This window comes from Triturus cristatus, chromosome 8, assembly GCF_964204655.1.
Source record: "Triturus cristatus chromosome 8, aTriCri1.1, whole genome shotgun sequence".
Lineage (NCBI taxonomy): Eukaryota > Metazoa > Chordata > Amphibia > Caudata > Salamandridae > Triturus > Triturus cristatus.
The window spans coordinates 1668655351-1668675991 of NC_140591.1; the positions used below are offsets into that span (position 1 = coordinate 1668655351).

The following is a 20641-nucleotide window of genomic DNA, read 5'->3' on the forward strand; positions in this document are numbered from 1 at the left end:
TATCACCATTTGGAAGCTTGAAACACGAACCATCCACCCATAAAGTACCATCACACTCAGTCAGGGGAGTATCTTTAAGATCTACTCTCCCTTTCGTCTCTTCTTCTGTTCTGAACAGACAATCATGTTGCTCAATCTCATCTAGGTCTGCTGGGATTGGTAATAGTGTAGCTGGATTCAACGTGTTGCATCTCTTTATGTGTATATGGTTTGCTAACAGTGTCAGCTCATAACCAGATAATCGCGCACTAGTTAAGTGCTGTGTCTTGGTCCTGTTTAACAATGTGTCCACAGCATGTGGAACCATGACAATCAATGTATTATCCATTACTAGGCCAGCAGACTGTCGAATAGACATAGCTGCGGCGGCTGTGACTCTCAGACAACTTGGCAATGCCCTCGCTACCGGGTCCAAGGTTGACGAAAAATACGCGCATGGACGCGGTCTGTCGCCAAAGGGCTGTGTTAACACTGATAATGCGCAACCATCTTTCTCATGAACATACAATGTAAAAGGCTTGCTGTAGTCAGGGGTACCCAACACAGGAGCTGAACATAATGCATTACGCAATTCCCAAAAACTTTTCTGACACTCTTCAGACCATGGAATAGGATTCGGTGTGTCTTTGCATGTTAATGCTAACAAAGGTTTTGCCAACAAGGAAAAATTAGGAATCCAATGCCTACAGTATGAAGTAATGCCCAAGAAAGCACGCACTTCTCTCTGTGTTCTTGGCACACTCAACTGTGCAATGGCTTGAATTCTTTCTGGGGTCAGTTTCCTTCCCTCCTTCTATAAGAGATGACCTAAGTAGGTCACTTCTTGTCGACAATATTGCAGCTTTGAGAGAGACACTTTGTGATGAAAGGCAGACAAATGACGCAACAATGACAAGGTAGCTTCTTTGCAAATCTTTTCAGTATCCGCGGCGATTAGTAAATCGTCAACGTACTGAATGAGGATAGCGCCACTGGGTAAAACCAGTGCATCAAGCTGCGCTTTTAAAGCCTGACTGTATATTGATGGACTTTCACAGTAGCCCTGGGGAGCGCGTTTAAAGCGGAAACTGCGACCTCCTAAACTAAAACCAAAAATGTCTCTGCTCTCCTCTGCAATTGGGATGCTAAAGAAAGCATTCTTCAGATCGATCACTGAGAACCATGCAGCCGAGGCTGGAATCATGGTTAACAAGGCAGTTATATCAGGGACAACTGGAAACTGTGGCACAACAATCTTATTAACCTCTCTAAGATCAATCACAAATCTGTAAACAGGTGGCTGTGAAGGGTCCGTTCGTTTTAAGACAGGTAAAACAGGACTATTGCAAACGTTGCCTCTTGTCTCTTCAATTACACCCTTTTTAATCAAATCACTGACAATTGCTAACAATGCTTTCTGACCTTCATTGGAGATCTTGTACTGGGGAATACGTGGCAATCTGACATTGGCTTTTAAAGTGACCACATATGGCGGTATTTCCAAAAGACCCACATCATTGGGACCAGTAACCCAAAGGACATCCGGAAGGGATGACAATTCAGGTGGCATTGCATTTTTAGACAAATACATCGGGGAAATCACTTTCTTACCTAATGTAAGTTGTACTCCTGAGGGAGAACAATATAGCGTTGCATGCAATCTTTTTAGCAAATCTAAGCCTAGCAAATTTTCACCACAACCTGTCGTTAGAATGAGGGGTGCTTTTAGCTCACAAGGTCCAACAGAAAGTGACATAGGACTAGAAATCGGGTTCGTAACTGGGGCGCCAGAAAAACCTACTGAGACGTTCATTTCGCCAGACAAAGGCGCGCCAGGGAGTTTTGAATGCATGATTGAACTCTTTGCAGCACCAGTATCCAGCAGAAAGAGCTCTGTTACATTTGCTGTAGTTACTTTAACATAGGGTCCACTCTGATCCACTGGCACTGAAACAACTCCCTCTCTCTGTCTATGGCTGTCCTAGTAATCATTATCTTCAACATTGTCATCTTCTGCATAATAATCATTATTGTAGTACTGAGCTGTATTACCAGTCACGTTGGCTTGCTGATCAAAGCTATTTATGGTATTTTGAGGCGGAAAAGGACGCACGTTCTGGGGAGCATTTCCACGTCCTCTGCCTCTAGGAGCTTGCTGCCCACCTCTACCTCTTGCGCCATACGCATTACTGTTACGCTGCATTAATTTAGGGCAATTATATTAAAAATGACCTTCCTCTTTGCAATATGAACATTGGTTGGGACCTACAGGGATTCGTGGTTGATAATACCCATTCATTTGCTGATTATTCTGAAACTGTTGGGGCTGCTGATAGATACCTTGTGTTTGCCTATAATTACTCTGTCCTCCACGTGGCGGATAAGCCTGCTGCAAGAGGACCTTTGTTTTTAGTTCTTTCGTTTTCTTATCTGTTCTATCCTTCTCATCTTTGTCTCTATTCTCATAATACTGTGCAGTAGCCAGTATTTGTGCTGAAGAGGAAACAGCCCAGGAACTTTCTGAATCTTTTAATTTCTTACACAACTCGGGAAGTAGATTCTGCACAAATTTATCAACAAATAACCGTTGGCCACCTTCAGTGCTCATGTCTTGACCACTGTGGTCGATAAACGTTTCTTCAAACCTGGTAAAGAAATCAGACACTGTCTCATCTTTCTTCTGCTTACATGCGGATAGTTTATCCCAATTTACGCGCATCGCGGGCATTATAGTTTTCATGTAGGTAATAATTCGACCAGGGAGCTCTGCTACCAAAGGCTCAGGTTTTGCACCACCAATTTGTCTAGTGTCTGCGGCAATAATCTTAGCCCATGTAGCACCTAGTTCTGCATCGTGATCTACATTGCGAATTGACCCCCACAAAGGCTGTGGAACAACATTTCCAAACAACATATCAATGTCAGCTAAATTCATGATACATGATCCTGCAGTTTGTGATAACTCCTTATAATATCCTGCAGGGTTTTTACGGGGATCAGGCAATGTCTGTTTAAGCGCTATTACTTCAGATCGTTTCCAAGGGACATGCACCCGAACACGCTGAAAATGTGCTGGCATAGCAGCAATACCATGAGCGGCATCAGCCGCAACAGCTTCCTTCCATACCGGAGGGACTTCTCTCATAGGGTATTGTCGCGCTTTTCCCTTTCTCCCCACAGGGAAATCTTGTGCAAACAATGACTGTTGACAATCATCATTCCTCAAGGATAATAAGATCGCAACTGCTCTATTGACATCGGGGCCCACAATCGTACCTTTTCCAAAATCGAATCTCACTCGACACAACTCCTGCGGGCTTGGATCTCTACCATGATCATCCAATTCCTCACAGAGGATTTCACACATTTTCTCGAACACATACCTCTGTTTCGGGGCATCCCATTGATGAAACACGTCAACAACTGATTCCACATCATAGAGTGATGAAAAAATAATCCACCTACGCGCCATATGATCTAATGTCTTTTTCTCTTCAGGATCAGGCAGCTGACTGCGCAATTGCTTACGCTGTAAATCAGGAGTCGCACTAGATGACCCAAAGAGAGGCGACATTAAACTAGTAACTACATTAGCTAGTCGTTGTCGTGCTGAAGGAGAAGTTGAGGCGAAAACAGGGGGATAGACAGAGGGAATAAAAACGGATTCAGATACAGGTACCGGGGTAGTGCAAGAAGGAGCGCCAGAGGCGGCCGCTGGCGTGCTAGGAAAAGTCGCAGGAAGCGCAGGGGCAACAGGTAGCAAAACTGGCGGCCCTTGAGAGGGCTGAACTGCAGGGATAGGAGCCGGCTGAGGAGGAGCTGGCGCCTGTGGGAAGGCTTGCGGCATATTTACTGGAGGTTGCGCATTTACAAGCTGTGGAGGTGTGGTGGCATTTTGCGCATATGGGGGTGGCGAACTTAACAAATGGGACATTAGGGAATCTTTCTCATTCTCTTTTGTCTCATCTTGCACAAGGGGTGACAAAACAGGGTAACATTTATCAATCCCTAGTTTGCGCTGTCTATGTAACTGTTCCTTCATTTGTTCCTCCTCATTATCTTTAAATTGCACAGCTGCTTGCATCACTGACATACCTCTCTCTCTCTTATTTCTTTTCGCTAGCTTAATTTCCTTCTGTTTGGCTTCCTTTCGCCATAGGCGGAAAGAATCAAACATCGCCGGCCGGGCTTTCTTTTTAAACAATTTAACTTCCAAATTATCTAAGATATCTGTATCGAAACTACCATTTTGGGGCCATTTTAAAACACCGTCCTTTCTGGTGTATCGGATCCATATTTCATTATATGCAATGGGGCCCACGCCATGTTTTACATAATGCTCATAAGTTGGAGTTCCAATTGGAGGAACCGGACATGAATCCTCTAACTGGAAATCCCTTCCACAACCCAAACAAAACAATCTGCAAAATACACTAGAACCAGGCATCTTCGCTCACTAGTCTAGTTTCAAACGTCAAAGGATTATCGAATACGATAGTCTCGTGAATACACGAGTCCTCTGGCTTTGGGACTTGCAAGCACCAAATCAAAATGATCCCGAAGGATACCAAATTCAAACTAGGAGACGCTCCACTTATACTTAACTGAATATTGATGATCGATGGCGTCACCAGAAGACTCTCTCGATTGTTTCGCTCTACCAAAAAATCGTCAAGGGTCCAAAACAGGGCGATTAATCAGGGCAGCAGTCCTTCGTAGCCGTCGGGACGCGGAGAACCTCGCAGAAAAGACTTTTGGACCACGTCGACATGCAGGGGTCGATGAAGTGGCGGCCTTCCTCCAGAATTTCCACACGAAGCTCCTCACGAACCTCTGGCTTGGACCGGTACCGCTGAAATCGCCGCACATTGGGCGCCAACTGAAGTACTGGGTATTTTAAGCCCAGCGGTGCAGGGGAACACACCCTATGACTTCGGGTTCTTCCTGTTTCAGACCTACAGAAACACAGAGTCTTCTGGGTGAAGTCAAAGATCAGTTTATTGGCTGCAGACCAATTACAGGTATCCTAGAAGTACAACAGCGTGTATGTTCTCAGGAGACTGCTGAAAATCACAGAAACGGGCTTCTCCTTAAATACAAAATTTCCTGCTTCAGGCATACATTCCTTGGTTTACGATATGGCCATTACATGTATACATTACAAATAAAAAAGGCAGAGTCATGATGACCATCCCACATTCCAGTTAAGCCAGCCCGTAATTATTTACCCAGCAAGGCTCAGATCCCACATTAGATATCGATAGGCCCCAATAAACATGAGCATCTCCTGTTTGGAAAACAAGCCATAAAGCAGGAACAGTCAGGTGCGAAAGAGATTAGCTGGAGGCTTGTGTAGGATGAAAAGGCTTTATGGTGTGTCAAGCCCTGATGCTAATCACAGGTGGCCAGAGGACGGGGAACTCGTGAGACCGGACTGACCTGGGGCAGCGGAGCCAAGCTGCCCAGGTCACAGAAAAGTCAAAGGAAAGGCACATGTGCTCTAAAAGGCCCGTATTTGCTTCATGCTATGTAGCCTATGTGAGGGCAACCATAAGATGGCCACCGCTTCTAAAATGGAACCCACGTAGTGATGTATAATAGCGTATACACAGTGCATTCATAGCTAAAACGTTACAAAAAGCACTTGTACATACCGCATTAACCATTCGCGGTTCACTAATACCGGGATAGACAGGGGTAGGGCCCTGCCTCCTACGCGGTCCCAAATTTCAAAGTACGACACTCTGCCCCGCTATCTCTGCCTCCAATGTCTCTGCCTACAGCATCTCTGCCTCCAATGTCTCTGCCTACTGTGTCTCTGCCTCCAATGTCTCTGCCTAGAGTGTCTCTGCCTCCAATATCTCTGCCTACAGTGTCTTTGCCTCCAATGTCTCTGCCTAGAGTGTCTTCGCCTCCAATGTCTCTGCCTAGAGTGTCTCTGCCTCCAATGTCTCTGCCTACAGTGCCTTTGTCTCGAATGTCTCTGCCTCTAGTGTCTCTGCTTCTGCTATCTCTGCCTCCAATGTCTCTGCCTACAGCGTATTTGCCTTCAATGTCTTTGCCTACAGTGTCTCTGCCTCCAATGTCTCTGCCTAGAGTGTCTCTGCTTCCAATGTCTCTGCCTAGAGTGTCTCTGCCTCCAATGTTTCTGCCTACAGTGTCTTTGCCTCCAATGTCTCTGCCTACAGTGTCTCTGCCTCCAGTGTCTCTGCCTAGAGTGTCTCTGCCTCCAATGTCTCTACCTAGAGTGTCTCTGCCTTCAATGTCTCTGTCTACAGTGTCTCTGCCTCCAATGTCTCTGCCTAGAGTGTCTCTGCCTCCAATGTCTCTGCCTAGAGTGTCTCTGCCTCCAATGTTTCTGCCTACAGTGTCTTTGCCTCCAATGTCTCTGCCTACAGTGTATCTGCCTCCAATGTCTCTGCCTTCAGTGTATCTGCCTCTATTGTCTCTGCTTCCGCTGTCTCTACCTCCAGTGTCTCTGCCTCCGGTGTCCCTGCCTACAGTGTCTCTGCCCACAGTGTATCTGCCCTCAGAGTCTCTGCTTCTGCTGTCTCTACCTCCAGTGTCTCTGCCTCCGGTGTCCCTGCCTACAGTGTCTCTGCCTACAGTGACTCTGCCTCCAATGTCTCTGCCTATCGTATATCAGCCTCAGGTGTCTCTGCTTCCGCTGTCTCTGCCTCCAGTGTCTTTGCCTCCGGTGTCTCGGCTTCCACTGTCTTTGTCTCCACTGTTTTTGCCTTCAGTGGCTTTGACTCTAATGTTTCCGACTCCAGTGTCTTGGTCTCCAGTATCCTAGTCTCCAAAGTCTCTGCCTCTGCTGTCACTGTCTCCAGTGTGTCTGCCTCTTTTGTCTCTGCCTGCAGTGTTTTGTCACCAGTGTCTCTGTCACCAGTGTCTGTGGCTCTAGTGTCCCTGGCTCAAGTATCCTTGCCTCTAGTGTCTCTGCCTCCATGGTCTCTGTCTCCAGTGTATCTGCCTGTGCTGTCTTTGCATTCAGTGTTTTGGCTTTCTCTGTCTCTGCTCTAGTGTCTCTTCCTCCACTGTTTCTGCAAAAGTACTTGAGAAGGCCATCAACTAACACCTCGAACACAACCACCTACTCAGCATCTAATAGTCAGGATTCTGCACCAATCGCAGCACTGAGACTGCACTGATCCCTGCCACAGATGACATCAGAACCCTACTCGACCGTGGAGAAACCATGACCCTGATCCTCCTCAACCCTTGTCAGCTCTAGGCACCATCTCCCGCCATACCTTCATTGACAGGCTCCGCAGTATTATCCCCAGTAGCCAAAGTAAATCACAGAAATTAAGGAAAAGCAGAGACCCCGGAGGCAGAAACAGTTGAAGCAGAAATAGTGGAGGCAGAGACACTGTAGGGAAAGACACTGCAGGCAGAGACACTGGAGGCTGAAATGTATCGCCTCATTCCTAATGGGAAGCACAGAGAACATCCTTCTGCCTCCCTTCACTTCTGCCCCAAGACCCTCATCTAAAGTGTAACCCAAGAATCAACCCTCTTCAACATCTACATGACCCCCCTTGCAGACGTAGTCAGATCCCACGGACTCAACATAATCTCCTACACCGAGACACCCAAATAATCCTCTCGCTCACCAAAGACCGCACCAACAACCAAACTAACTTCTGCAATGCAATGACAAACGTAGTTAATTGGATGAGAGACAACTGCCTCAAACTGAACTCAGAGGAAACAGAAGTGCTGATATTCAGGAAGAACACTACCACTTGGGACCATAGTTAATGGCGGGCAGAACTTGGAACAACACCCACACCAAGTGATCATGCAGACAATCTGGACATAATCATTGACATCCAAACTGACCATGAAACATTAAATCAACGCAGTCACCGCATTCTGCTTCCACACCCTCTACATGCTCTGCAGAATATTTAGATGGATCCCACCCAACACCGAAAACACCTTCACTCAGGCACTTGTCACCAGCTGCCTCGACTACTGAAATGCCCTTGCTGTCTCTGCCTCCAGTGTCACTCTCTCTCCAGTATTTCTCCCTCAGTGAATTTGCCTCCAGTGTCTCTTCTTCCACTGTCTCTGCATCCAGTGTCTGTGCCTCCAGTGACTCTGCTTCAACTGCCTCTTCCTTCACTGTCTCTGCCGCCAGCATTTTTGCCTCCAGTGTCTCTGCCTGTAGTGCCTTTGCCTCTACTTCCTTTGACTCTTTTATCTCTGCCTCTAGCATCTCTGCCTCCAATGCCTCTGCCTGAAGCTTTGCCTCCACTATCCCTGCCTCCACTGCCTCTGCTTCCAGTGTCTCCGCCTCCAATGTCTCTGCTCAAAGTGTCTCTGCCTCCACTGTCTCCGCCTCCACTGTCTCCGCCTCCACTGTCTCTGCCTCCAGTGTCTCCTCCTCCTCTGTCTCTGCCTATGATGTATCTGCCTCTGCTGTCTCTGCTTCCGCATTCTCTGCCCCCAGTGTCAATGTCTTCACTGTGTCTGCTCAGAGTGTCTCTGCCTCCACTGTCTCTGCCGCCAGTGTCCCTGCCTCCAGTGTCTCCTCCTCTGTCTCTGCCTATGCTATGTCTGCCTCCACTGTCTCTTCCTCCACCATCCCTGCCTCCAGTGTCTCCACCTTCAATGTCTCTGCTCACAGCGTCTCTGCCTCCAGTGTCTCCACCTCCTCTGTCTCTGCCTATGCTATGTCTGCCTCCGCTGTCACTGATTCTGCTGTCTCTGCCTCCAATGTCTCTGCTTGCAGTGTCTCTGCCTCCAGTGTTTCTTGCTTGAGTGTCTCTACCTCCAGTGTCTCTGCCTCCAATATCCTTGCCTCCGGTATCTCTACACCCGCTATGTCTGCCTTATAGTTCTTGCCTCCAGTGTCTTTGCTTCCAATGTTTCTGCCTTCTGTGTCTCTGCTTCCAGTATTCTGCCTGTAGTGTCTCTGCCTCAATTATCCTTGCCTCCAGTGTCTCTGCCTCTGCTGATCTGCCTCTGCTGTCTCTGTCTTCAGAGTGTCTGCCTCCACTGTTTCAGCCCTGCTGTCTCTACCTCCAGTGTCTTTGCCTCCAGTGGCTTTGCCTCTAGTGTCTTTGCAACCACTGTCTCTGCCTCTAGTGTTTCTGACTCCAGTGTCCTTGCCTCCGCTGCTCTTCCTCTGCTGTCTCTGGCTCTGCTCTCTCTGTCTTCACTAACTCTGCCTCCAGTGGCTTTGCCTCTAGTGTCTCTGCAATCAGTGTCTCTGGTTCCACTGTCTCTGTCTCCAGTGTCTATGCCTCCGGTGTCTCTAAATCTATTGTCTCTGCCTCCACTGTCTCTGGCTCTGCTGTCTCTGGCTCCAGTGTGTCTGCCTTTGCTGTCTCTGCCTCCACTGTCTCAGCCTCCAATGACTCTGTCTCCAATGACTCTGCCTCCAATGACTCTGCCTCCACTGTCTCTACCTCCAGTGTCTCGGCCTCCACGGTCTCAGCCTACTGTGCATATACATCCAGGATCCTTGCCTCCAGTGCCTCTGCCTCTGTCTTTCTGCATCCAGTGTCTTTGCCTCCAGTCTCTCTGCATTCAGTGTTTTGCCTCCACGGTCTCCAGTGCATCTGCATCATTACCTCCAGTGCCTCTGCCACTGTCTCTCTGCCTCCGGTATCTCTGCCTCCCGTTTTTCTGCTGCCACTGTGTCTGGCTCTAGTGTATCTGCCTCCAGTATCTTGCTTCTGCTGTCTCTGGCCCTGCTCTCTCTGCCTCCAGTGTAGCTGCCTCCAGTGTCTCTGTTTCCATTGTCTCTGACTCCAGTGTCTGAGCTTTCACTGTCTCTGCCTCCACTATTTCTGCCTCCAGTGTCTCTGACTCCACCCTTTTTTCCTCCAGTTTCTCTGCCTTCAGTGTCTCTGCCACTGCTGTCTCTGCCTCCAGTCTCTTTGTCGTCGCAGGTCTCTGCCTCCAGTGTCACTGCCGCCACTGTCTCTGCCTCCAGGGTCTCTGAGTTCTATGTCTTTGCCTCTACTTTCTTTACCTACAGTGTCTCAGCCGCTGCTGTGTCCTGCAGGCACCCATTATAACCCTTCACTTCACAAGCCACATTTAAAGGGTGAAAACAGCTGCAAGTGAGATGACACAGAAGGCTTTGTTTAAGCAGATGGCCTTGTCAGCCTTTGGTTTCCCCCTGCCTCCACTGCTGTGAAGTCTCTCAACTGAATATTCATACACCCACAATGCATTGCAAACAGTCAAGAAATCACATGCCAGGCATGAGTCATTTCTTATTAATTAGAAGACAAGGGGCCATATGTAGAAAGCAAATTTGCGATCGCAAACGCTGAAATTCGCCGAATTTCGGCGTTTGCGATCGCAAATTTGCTAAGTGGAATGTAGGAAGGCAAATCTGCATGCAAAATAAGGAATCGCTAAATTTGCGATTCCTTATTTTGCAATTGCATTTAAGGAATCGCAAATTTTGCGATTCCTTAAATGCAATGTAGGAACCTCCAAAAAAGTGCTATTTGGCCTTAAGGAATCGCAAATTACCACCAACTACAGGTTGGTGGTAATTTGCGATTTCTTGTAATAATGCAGTTTTTTGCATTTTTCAAAGTGGAATGTGGTGCACACACATGCCCTTAGGGCATGTATGTGCACCACATGTGCACCCATGCTAATTTCAGGGGTGCAACAGGGTGTCCTATTGACACCCTTGCAACCTTGAAATTGCATTCTCAATTTGCGATTCTCTAATTGAGAATCGCAAATTGAGAATGTCTTCCTATTCATTCCTATGGGCCTTTTAGCCCATAGGAATGCATGGCAAGGTATTCCTTATTTGCGATTCTCAATTAGAGAATCGCAAATAAGGAATGGGTGGGATTCGCAAAAAAAATTGCTAATCCTACCTACATTGCATTTTGCTATTCTCTAATTGCGATTCCTTAAAAATTGCAATTAGAGAATCGCAAAACACAGTCTACCTACATATGGCCCAAGGACTGCAAATGATAATTCTTTTTTTGTGAATGACTAATATTGTTGCCCTGATATTCAAATGCAGGATAATATGCTGTGACAACGGGCGGAGTGAGGTCTTTAGTGAACTAATGTTTGTTGCATTGACTTAGTTGTAACTTGAGTAGTGCTGATAAAAGGATATTGGCATAAGGTAGGTAGCATGACAAACAAAAATATCGGAAAAAATATCATGATGCAAAAATATTGTGATGCAGAAATATCATTATCAAGATCATACATTTTTTAGGTAAATAATTTTGTTTTCAAAATATTGTTATTGTTAAAATTGTTTTCAATAACATAGTTGGAAAAAATATTGATTGTTAATTATCTTTATGTGTGATAGCTTATATATTCATTTTATGGGTTATTAGTATTTGTATAATTGTTAATATTATTTATAAATATAGGTTGTAATTTTAGTGATTTATAATTTTTTATTTAATTGCTAATAGTAGTTTATATTGTCGTAGCATGTATGTTTGGTGAAAAGTTAATTAAATATAATTAATTAATATTATATGATTTAATTGACTAGTAATTATGTTAATAGTGTAATAATTATATTTTTGAAGTTATATATTATGTGCACACTATGTGCAAGCTGCTGGGTTTTTAGGGGAATAGGCTTGGAAGTTAATTACGTAATAATGAATTAATGATTTATTAATGCATATTTATTTGATTATTAATTATGTAAATTGTGTAATAATTATATTTGCTGAGTTATGTTAGGTGCGGGTTGTTGGATTTGTAGGGGATTGAGTTGGGGTGTTGATTATTAATTAATTAATAATTCTTGATTATAAATGTATTAATTACTATGTAATTAGTTATTAATTATGTTACTTGTTGCAGGTCTTTATTTTAGAGATATTTAAGTGTGGATTTCTAGGTTTGTGGGAGTATAGTGTGGTAAGCTAATTAAGTAATACATAATGCCAATTTGTTTTAATTGACAGTTATTACATTGTTTAATAATCATGTTAATTGTTTAATTGTGCTTTATTTTTATATATATAATTTTTGAGTTAATTGTTAAGGTTTATATTAAAAATTTTATATTTTCTATAAAGTAATAGGGTTATGTTTCATATATGTTATGTGTTGAATGAAGTACTTTCTCTACTGTTGCACAGACAGGAGTGGGAATAGTAAATGTTACCCCTGCGAAGTCAAACGCTTTCCCTACTGTTGCACAGACTAGAGTGGGAATTGTAAATCTTACCCCTCTGGAATCCAATTCTTTCCCTACTGTTGCACAGACTGGAGTGGGAATAGTAAATCTTACCCTTCCAAACTCCAACGATTTCACTACTGTTGCACTGACTGGATTAGGAATATTATATTTTACTCCTCCAGACTCCAATGCTTTCCCTACTGTTGCATAGACTGGATATATATAACCTACTGGCAGTCACCAGTAGGTAGTTATAGTTAGGTCCTAGTTTCCATAGTAAATGAATTGTTTGACTTACCTATTAGTTTGGCTTTGTTTGACCAATCTTCATGAAATTTTCCCCAGAAAGTTTCAAGGTAGCTTCTTGGAAAGTTTTGGGGTGATTTGTGTAGTGGGGACCAAGAATTTGGGGCATGAAATAAGGGTGCATTTGTAATGTTAATTCCCCTAGGAACTTTTAGCCACAGCTACAGCCCGAACCACTGAACGGACTGACACCAAATGTGGCAGGGAGTCAGTTCTTAGATCAAGGAAGTGCCTTTTGCTTATTTGGTGTAAATCAATTCAGTATTTGTTGAGAAATGTGTTTAAAATTATGGGGATGTCTCTGGCCATGGATATTTCGTTGTGGTTTTGCGATAAATCGCAAATGCACGCACCAATGGGAATGCTCTGATTGTCTGGATGGAACCTGAACAGAAAGTTGTGGCTGCCATTTTATTGAACAGGAACGGTTCTCAGGGCTGAAAATGTCTGAAAAAGCTAACTTAAGGGTTTAGAGTAGAGGTACTCTGACCCCATGTTTGAGAAATGGGGGTGTTAGTGACACAAGTTACGTGTCCAAAATTGATTTTTATTATTGTGTGCAAATTTTGCAATGAAGCTGTGACCGCCAGAGCAGCCCCTGTGTACTATTGCAGGGACATTGCGAATATCGGGGGTGTTGTGGACATTGGTGGAAGTATAAAAAAATATATATCAGTGAGTACGAATTGTTGTAGAGATATTGATATTCTGATAAATCTTTTTATAGAGTTATTTATATAGTGAGTTATCTAGTCTAAGGGTTAGAATTGATTATACAGTTAGGATTTTTTAATGTGGTGGTGGCTATTGAATTCCTGCTTTTGTTTTCCGTTTTCACGACATGTCCAGGGGGAATGCGATTACCGACGTCGATGCAGTCTCCGGAGTCACCGCGAAAATATAAATTAGGTTTTAGAGATGGTTTTTATAGTAATTCTCAAGAAAAACATGACTTTAGAGAATACTGTAAGAAACCCCTAGTGTGTAAAATACTGTAATATGTGTGGATATATGTGTTTTATACTTTATGGAAATGGCACGATCACTGCGGTTAATGACATAATCGTGATGTCCCAAATACCCATGAAAACGAAAAATAGGTCTGAAAGATGTTTTTTAAAGAAACTTAGTACAAACACATGAGTTTAAACATGCATTGAAAGAATTCTGTATATAGTAATATGTGTAATGCACTGTTCAGAATGGATTTCTTTACATATTATTTTTGAATGTTTTGGTGGTCATTGAATGTCTTTTGTTTCCGTTTTTGCAACATGTCCAGGGGGATAACAGTTACCAATGTCATCGCATTCTCCGGAGTCACAGTGAAACAATGAAATAGGTGTTAGGGATGGTTTATATAGAAATAATGTATGAAATAATGACTTTAGAGAATACTGTAAGAAACCCCTAGTGTGTAAAATACTGTAATAAGAGTAGATATATGTGTTTTAGACTTTATGGCAAAGGCGCGATCATCGCGGTTCACAATATCATCGCAATGTCCTGAGTAAATGCTAAAACGGAAAATAGGTCTAAACAATGGTTTTTAAAGATACTTAGTACAAAAATATGAGTTTAAACATGCTTTGAAAGAAGTATGTATATAGTAATATGTGTAATGCATTCTTCAGAATACATTTTTTTACATATTCATTTGAATGTGTTGGTGGTGACTGAATGTCTGCTTTTGTTTTCCATTTTTGCAACGTGTCCGCGGGGATCGCGATGTCGTTGCGAAGACTGGTAAAACTAAAGAAAAAGAAACCTTCAGAAAAAAATCACAATATTTCAGGAACTGGGGTGGCTCTGACAAGAGTTCATTGTGTTGGTTGTATGTATATGGCTGCTATACATAAGACCGGATGCAGACTTTCAGGTTACTTAGAAACACCCTGTTTACCTTCATCTGTAAAGTGCACTCCATCATTTCTATAAATTCCATGCATGGTAAAAGTCAGATTGTTGTTATGGATGCAGCCCACGCGAAGAATGCAGAAACAGTTTTATGAACATGTGTCATGGCTTTGCAATGTCTGAACAGAATTCATTTGACCACTTCCATTTCTGTCTTTAGCATGTATTAGAGTACACCAAGACAGTGTGAGGGCAATGCGACATCAGTTCTGCAAAGGTTTCTTTCATTAGGATTTCCAGCCCGAGCGCAGTCAATGTACCTAGGTCATTATCACCACAGTGCACAATAATGAGGTGAGGAGCTTGGGAATCGATAATCCATTTAACCAAAGCCAGTAAGTGATGAAACTTTAACCCTCTCTGGCCAAACCAAGTAATCTGCACATTTGGCATACCAAAATCCCTGTCACTACCTCTCTTTTTTACAGCCTCTTTAGCCCAAAAGATATAGCTGTGGCCCACATTCCATACATTTTGGAGTGAAGGAGCAATAGTAGGCAGGAGAAGGCTGGAACTGAATAAGGTAGTTTTCCAAAGAAAAAGCAGTTACATTTCTTTTTAAAGATATATTTCATTGGATGCTGTCAGCCTTGAAGTGAATGCAATTAGGTGGTGTGTTGAAGGCCTTAGCAAGAAGTCTCATTATATGCTGTTGTTTAAAAAAAGAAATGTAATACAGACATGGATATGCGTATAAATCTGTGGAGTAAACCACACCTGCTGTATCTTATTTGGAAGTAGCATGGTCCTTCTAGAATGTGCTGTGAACTTGTGACCTGCTGGTTACACTGGATGTATTTAGCACAAATACACCGCAAACACACATAGATAGGAATCTCTTTTTGAAAGAGAGGGAAAGGGTTAACCGATATTAACCATTCACGATGGAGATAGTTTAGTCTAAATTTAAAGACATGATTTCATTTGCTGCTTTTCTCATGATCACTGGGTGCAAAGTTGAAGAGGTTGCCATTTTATGGTTGCTTTGTATGATAGTGGTGTATCGCTCTTGTGCTTAGTTTTTACACATCCTAACAGTGTCAAAACTATCCACATAGAGCTAAAACAACAATAAGGTCTACTAACTGAATTCAGTGGTATGTACATGACTTTTTACATTACATTAGAAATGGAGATGTATATTGGAGTTTGATAAAAAAAAGAGTGTCACAATGATATTAAAATTATATCAGATGAACTGTATCTATTATTATAGGGTGAGTGTTTAAGAGGTTAGTGATGAATGTTTTGGGAAGCAAGAGAAAAATGTATTAGTGCCTCTTTATTACATAGTGTCCTCTATTGAAAAATAACAGTATTGTGGAAACTTGCAATGAGGAATGTTTACACATTATATGCAGAACAGAAACATCTATTCTTTGCATTCTGGGAGCTGTAGTACTTTTAGTAACATTTTAAAACAGGAGTAGTGTGTTCACAAATAAAAGATGAGAACATGTTTTCAGTCTGTATATGAATTAGAAAGAAGTAATACTTGTTAGGTATGTATTGAGAAGTGTTTGTCAATGTGGTTTTTAACTTATATGATCGCTTAGCATATGCTTAGATGGTGAGATATGGTTCTTGTGGTTGCACATAGCTATATATACAGTTGGAGTTTTGAGTTTACTTAAAGATGCGGAGAAATATATATTTGTGGAAAGATGGTTTGAACGTGTAGACCTATTAAGAAATCGCATCTATGGTTACTTGGTTATCTATGTTCAGTAAGGCTGATCAATCTTTCATGTATATGTGAGGGTGGTGTTTTTTTGTGGAAACATGGATTGTTTAAAATTGAGGAGGATTAATAGTGCAGAATGCCTAGAGAGTTGTTGTGCTAGCTTCATTTGGAGTGTAACTTTTGTTTGAGAAATGCTGAATATATGTCTTAGAAGCAGAAGAAGTATTTGAGAAATGATGTAGGTATACCATTCACAAAAGGTTTTATGATTTGGAAACCTTTTAAATGTTGTTTTCCATTCTAGAAACTTACTGATGCATGTACACGCTCAGTAACAAAGCAACATTTGCTCCTATAGAGCCATGTATGCATTTATATATCAAGTGTGATATCTAGACTTCACACACATAGCTCTGTAGAAAAGCTTATATACAGTAAATCAGGTAGTTTGACACTGACAGAAGGAGTTAACGAATTAGTCAGATATATAGTCACAACTGTTATGTATCTAACAGCAATGAAGGTACTTTCACAGTCAGTCTGGCATTATTCAGGCACTCATGCAATACCTCAGCCACTAGTCAGGCAGTCATCAAATCAGTGATTCACTATCCATGGAGAGATTCAATTACCAAGACACTATAAATATACTGTAGGAATCAGGCATGCAGAAATTATGTAGTCATTGAACTATGCAGGCAGTACCTATACATTCATCTCATCACCCAGCCACTAACCATTTACTTATGCAAGTACCAAAGGTGTAACTATGCAGTCATTATAACACTTGCACAGAACATATGCAGCCATCTAAACACCCACTTACAACCCATTCAGTCATTGAAATACTGAGACAGATGCATGCACTCATGCAAACACTCTGGCACTACTCATGCACTCATCTAATTATGTGGAGAGTACAATTGTAGTAAATCTATCATCTTTCAGGTACATATGCATTCATTTAATGACTGAGGCAATACTCTTGCACTAATGCAATCACCCCAGCAGTACACTTGCTTTCACCCAATCTCTCAAGCTTTAAGAATGGAATCATGCAATCACTCAGATACTAGTCATGCACTCATCTAATCAGCCAGGCACTACTGATGCACTCATTCAATTATCCATGCACGACCCATCTAGTTATGTAAACACCCAGGCACTACCTGTTGACTGAACCAAAAACACATGGGCAACAGCCATGTAGTCACCCAATCACTGAAACACTACTCATGCACTCATCCAATATGCTAGGTGCTATGCATGCACTTAAAAAATCATGCATGCACTATCCATGCACTCTATGAATCACCTATATACTATCTATGCACTCCTGCAATCATCCAGGCATTAGAGTTGCACTCATGTAATCATCCAACTACTATCTATGCATGTATTGAATTATTGAGCCATTAGTCATGAACTTATCTAATCATTCAGTTGTGAACTCATCCAAACACCCTGATAGTGGTGATATACTCATGCAAACATACAGACAGTAACTATGCAGATATGGAATGACACATGGAGTTCTCACATACTCGGGGAATCATCCAGGCACTACCTGTATCCTCAAAAAAGCACCTAGGCACTACCTATGCACCAATTCAATCATCCAGGGAGTATTTGTGTATTCAAACACATGTTTTAACAAGTTTTACTGAGGAATATGCAGTATTTTAAAACCATCTTGTGAATAATATATGCAAGCTGTGACACACTCTTTGCATGTACTTGGAAGAATTAGTGAGTGTTGAGACACTGTATGCACTTGTTTATTTATCTGATTCTACCTCTTCCCTCCCCGCTCCCTCTTCCCACAGCAACACTCATAACATTCTATTTTCACACAAAGTCCTGCATGAGAAGGGCCCATATTTATAAGGCCATGAAAAACCATGCAGAGTGGCTTTATGTGGCCTTGTAGATATGGAGCACTCGTGCAATCACCCCAGCAGTACACTTACTTTCATCCAATCTCTCAAGCTTTAAGAATGGAGTCATGCAATCACTCAGCCACTAGTCATGCACTCATCTAATCAGCCAGGCACTACTGATGCACTTATTCAATTATCCAGGCACTTCTCATCTAGTTATGTAAACACCCAGGCACTCACTACCTGTTCACTAAACCAAAACACACAGGCAACATCCATGTAGTAACCCTTTCACAGAAACACTACTGCTGCACTCATCCAATCTGATAGGTGCTATGCATGTACTTAAACAATCATGCATGCACTATCCATGCACTCTGTAAATCACCTGTATACTATCTATGCACTCTTGCAATCATCCATGCACTAGAGTTGTACTTATTTAATCATCCTACCAGTATATATGCATGTACTGAATTATTGAGCCATTAAGCATTGCACTTATCTAATCATTCAATCATGCACTCATCCAAACACCCAGATAGTAGTGATATACGCATGCAAACATGCAGACAGTAACTATGCAGATATGGAATGACACATGGAGTTCTCACATACTCAGGGAATCATCCAGGCACTACCTGCATCTTCAAAGAACCACCCAGACACTACCTACGCACCAATTCTATCATCCAGGGAGTATTCATGCATCCAACCACAAACACATGTTTTTACGAGTTTTAATGAGGAATAAGTAGTCTTTTAGAGCCATCTGGTGAATAATATATGCAAGCTGTGACACACTCGTTGCATGTACTTGAAAGAATTAGTGAGCTATATGCTTTGATAGAGATTAGTGTGCATATTGTTATATGCACCGTTCCCCAAAATTTTAATCTGATACATTTAAGTAGAGCAGTACTGAGATACTACATACACCAGTGACTCTGTGGTAGAGAGGCATGCAAATAGCTCTTATGATGTGTTTTAAAATTTACAGTGTTGAGACACTGTATGCACTTGTTTATTTATCTGATTCTACCGCTTCCCTCCCTGCTCCCTCTTCCCACAGCAACATGCCTTGTAAATATGGAGCACTACATTACACTGCTGGTGTGTCAAAAAAAGTGATGCACCAGAAATTGCATGGAGCTTGTATATACGCCCCCTTGGCTGGATGTTCTATTTAAAATTTACTACAGGAGGGATAAACTGTTCTTTCAGCATGTGTAAGTGAGAAGTGAGATATGGTGCAGCTGTGTTGTATGACAGGGTGCTAAAATGTTAAAAGGTAACTAATAAATTAAGTTTTGTGTTTTACTTTGGGTTTGTTGTATTGAAGTAAGTCCATGTAGTAATATATCTAGGTTCATATGTAGATTTAAAACTGCAACATAACATGAAAACTGTTTTTGTATTATGTGTAAGTCCATAGTAAAGTAGTTGGTACATTGGTTAGGGTAAACATTTAAATATACTTGTTTTCTTTTACAGAACATATCTACATAATTACACACAGTTAGAATGCCTACAAGAGCAAGATGGCGGCGGTGTAGAACATCGCTGCGGAGCCTCTGCCTTGCCCTCCCACACTGGCTGAGAAACGGGGAACCTCCCTATGGACTAGATGAGCTTACCTAATGCTGCTGACTTTGGGCAAGACTATTGGTAGTGCCGCGGTTTTCATTCCGGCTGCGGAGTCTCTGGGGGCCGGCTGCTATGCAGAGACAGAGACGGAGACGAGAGCATTGAGACGCGGAGCGTCAGAGGACACATCCATACAGGCGGCGGGATCCCTGCAATGCTCCGTTAGAGGCTGGGCTGAGCTCCTGGTGGCGGCAAGTAGCAAAATTATTAAGAAAGCACAGAGAGCTTTCAAAAGCTGATTTTCAGTCACAACCTTTCGTATAATGCCACCAAAATCGATGCGGCAACCGCGTGAGCAAAAAGAGTCTGCTGGGATTAATCCGGCTCTGATGTCCCCTGTAAACATGGAAACACCAGTAGGTAAGCCCCTGGAGAATCGAATTACTAAAAAACAAGACTTGAGGGCTAAGCGGAGGGTGCCTCATGATAGAAATCAAGCTGCAGGCAAAAAAGGTGGCATTCCAATAGTTGCAGAAGAAGGAAAGGGGACACAGGAAAGTAATACTATAAATAATACACAAACAACACCTCAGCCGGCTATCACAGCGTTTTTTAAAACCCGGGATGGAGCGATAATCACAGATTCGAACTTGGTCAATCTGCTACCTAATCTGAACCCAGATAACAGCACATTGGGTACTGATCATTTTTCTACTGCGGCAGGGTCACGAGAGTCACTGGCCGCTAATTATCTTAGTAAAGATATACCCCGTGATCAGAGGCCGGAGATTCAGGATGTAGGATCTGATACTCCAGCTTTAATACAGGCACCTCTACCTGTTGTGGTAAAAGACCCCCATGCTCTAGGTTACAGGCTTGGAGGAATTTCACATGAGGACTTGGGCAGTGGTATCATGCCTGACAAGCTAACTGTAATGGATACTATTTCTGAGGTTACTTCAGATGGTCCGGATAAATTTTATTCTTTGACGGAGGATTCACGATCAGGGACCTCTGAATCAGAGGTAGCATTCAGTGTCTCAGATCATATCGACACTACCTCAGGGTCTAGTACAGTTGAAGCACACGAAACAACTCGGAAACGCCATAAAAACTTACGGATGTCTACAA

The 20641-nt window shown here is 42.7% G+C and overlaps 1 protein-coding gene across 1 annotated transcript in view; it reads right to left on the bottom strand.

Annotated features, from left to right (window-relative positions):
- LOC146808539 (vomeronasal type-2 receptor 1-like) overlaps positions 1–8206 on the bottom strand; it is a 32544-nt gene extending 24338 nt beyond the window's left edge. The window contains exons 1-2 of the mRNA XM_085623989.1: positions 7828–8206; positions 5761–6611 (exon numbers count right to left, since the gene is read on the bottom strand). Coding sequence (XP_085480115.1) covers positions 5761–6611; positions 7828–8206 — 1230 coding nt within the window. The remainder of the gene's footprint in view (positions 1–5760; positions 6612–7827) is intronic.
- Between the last annotated feature and the right edge of the window lie 12435 nt (positions 8207–20641).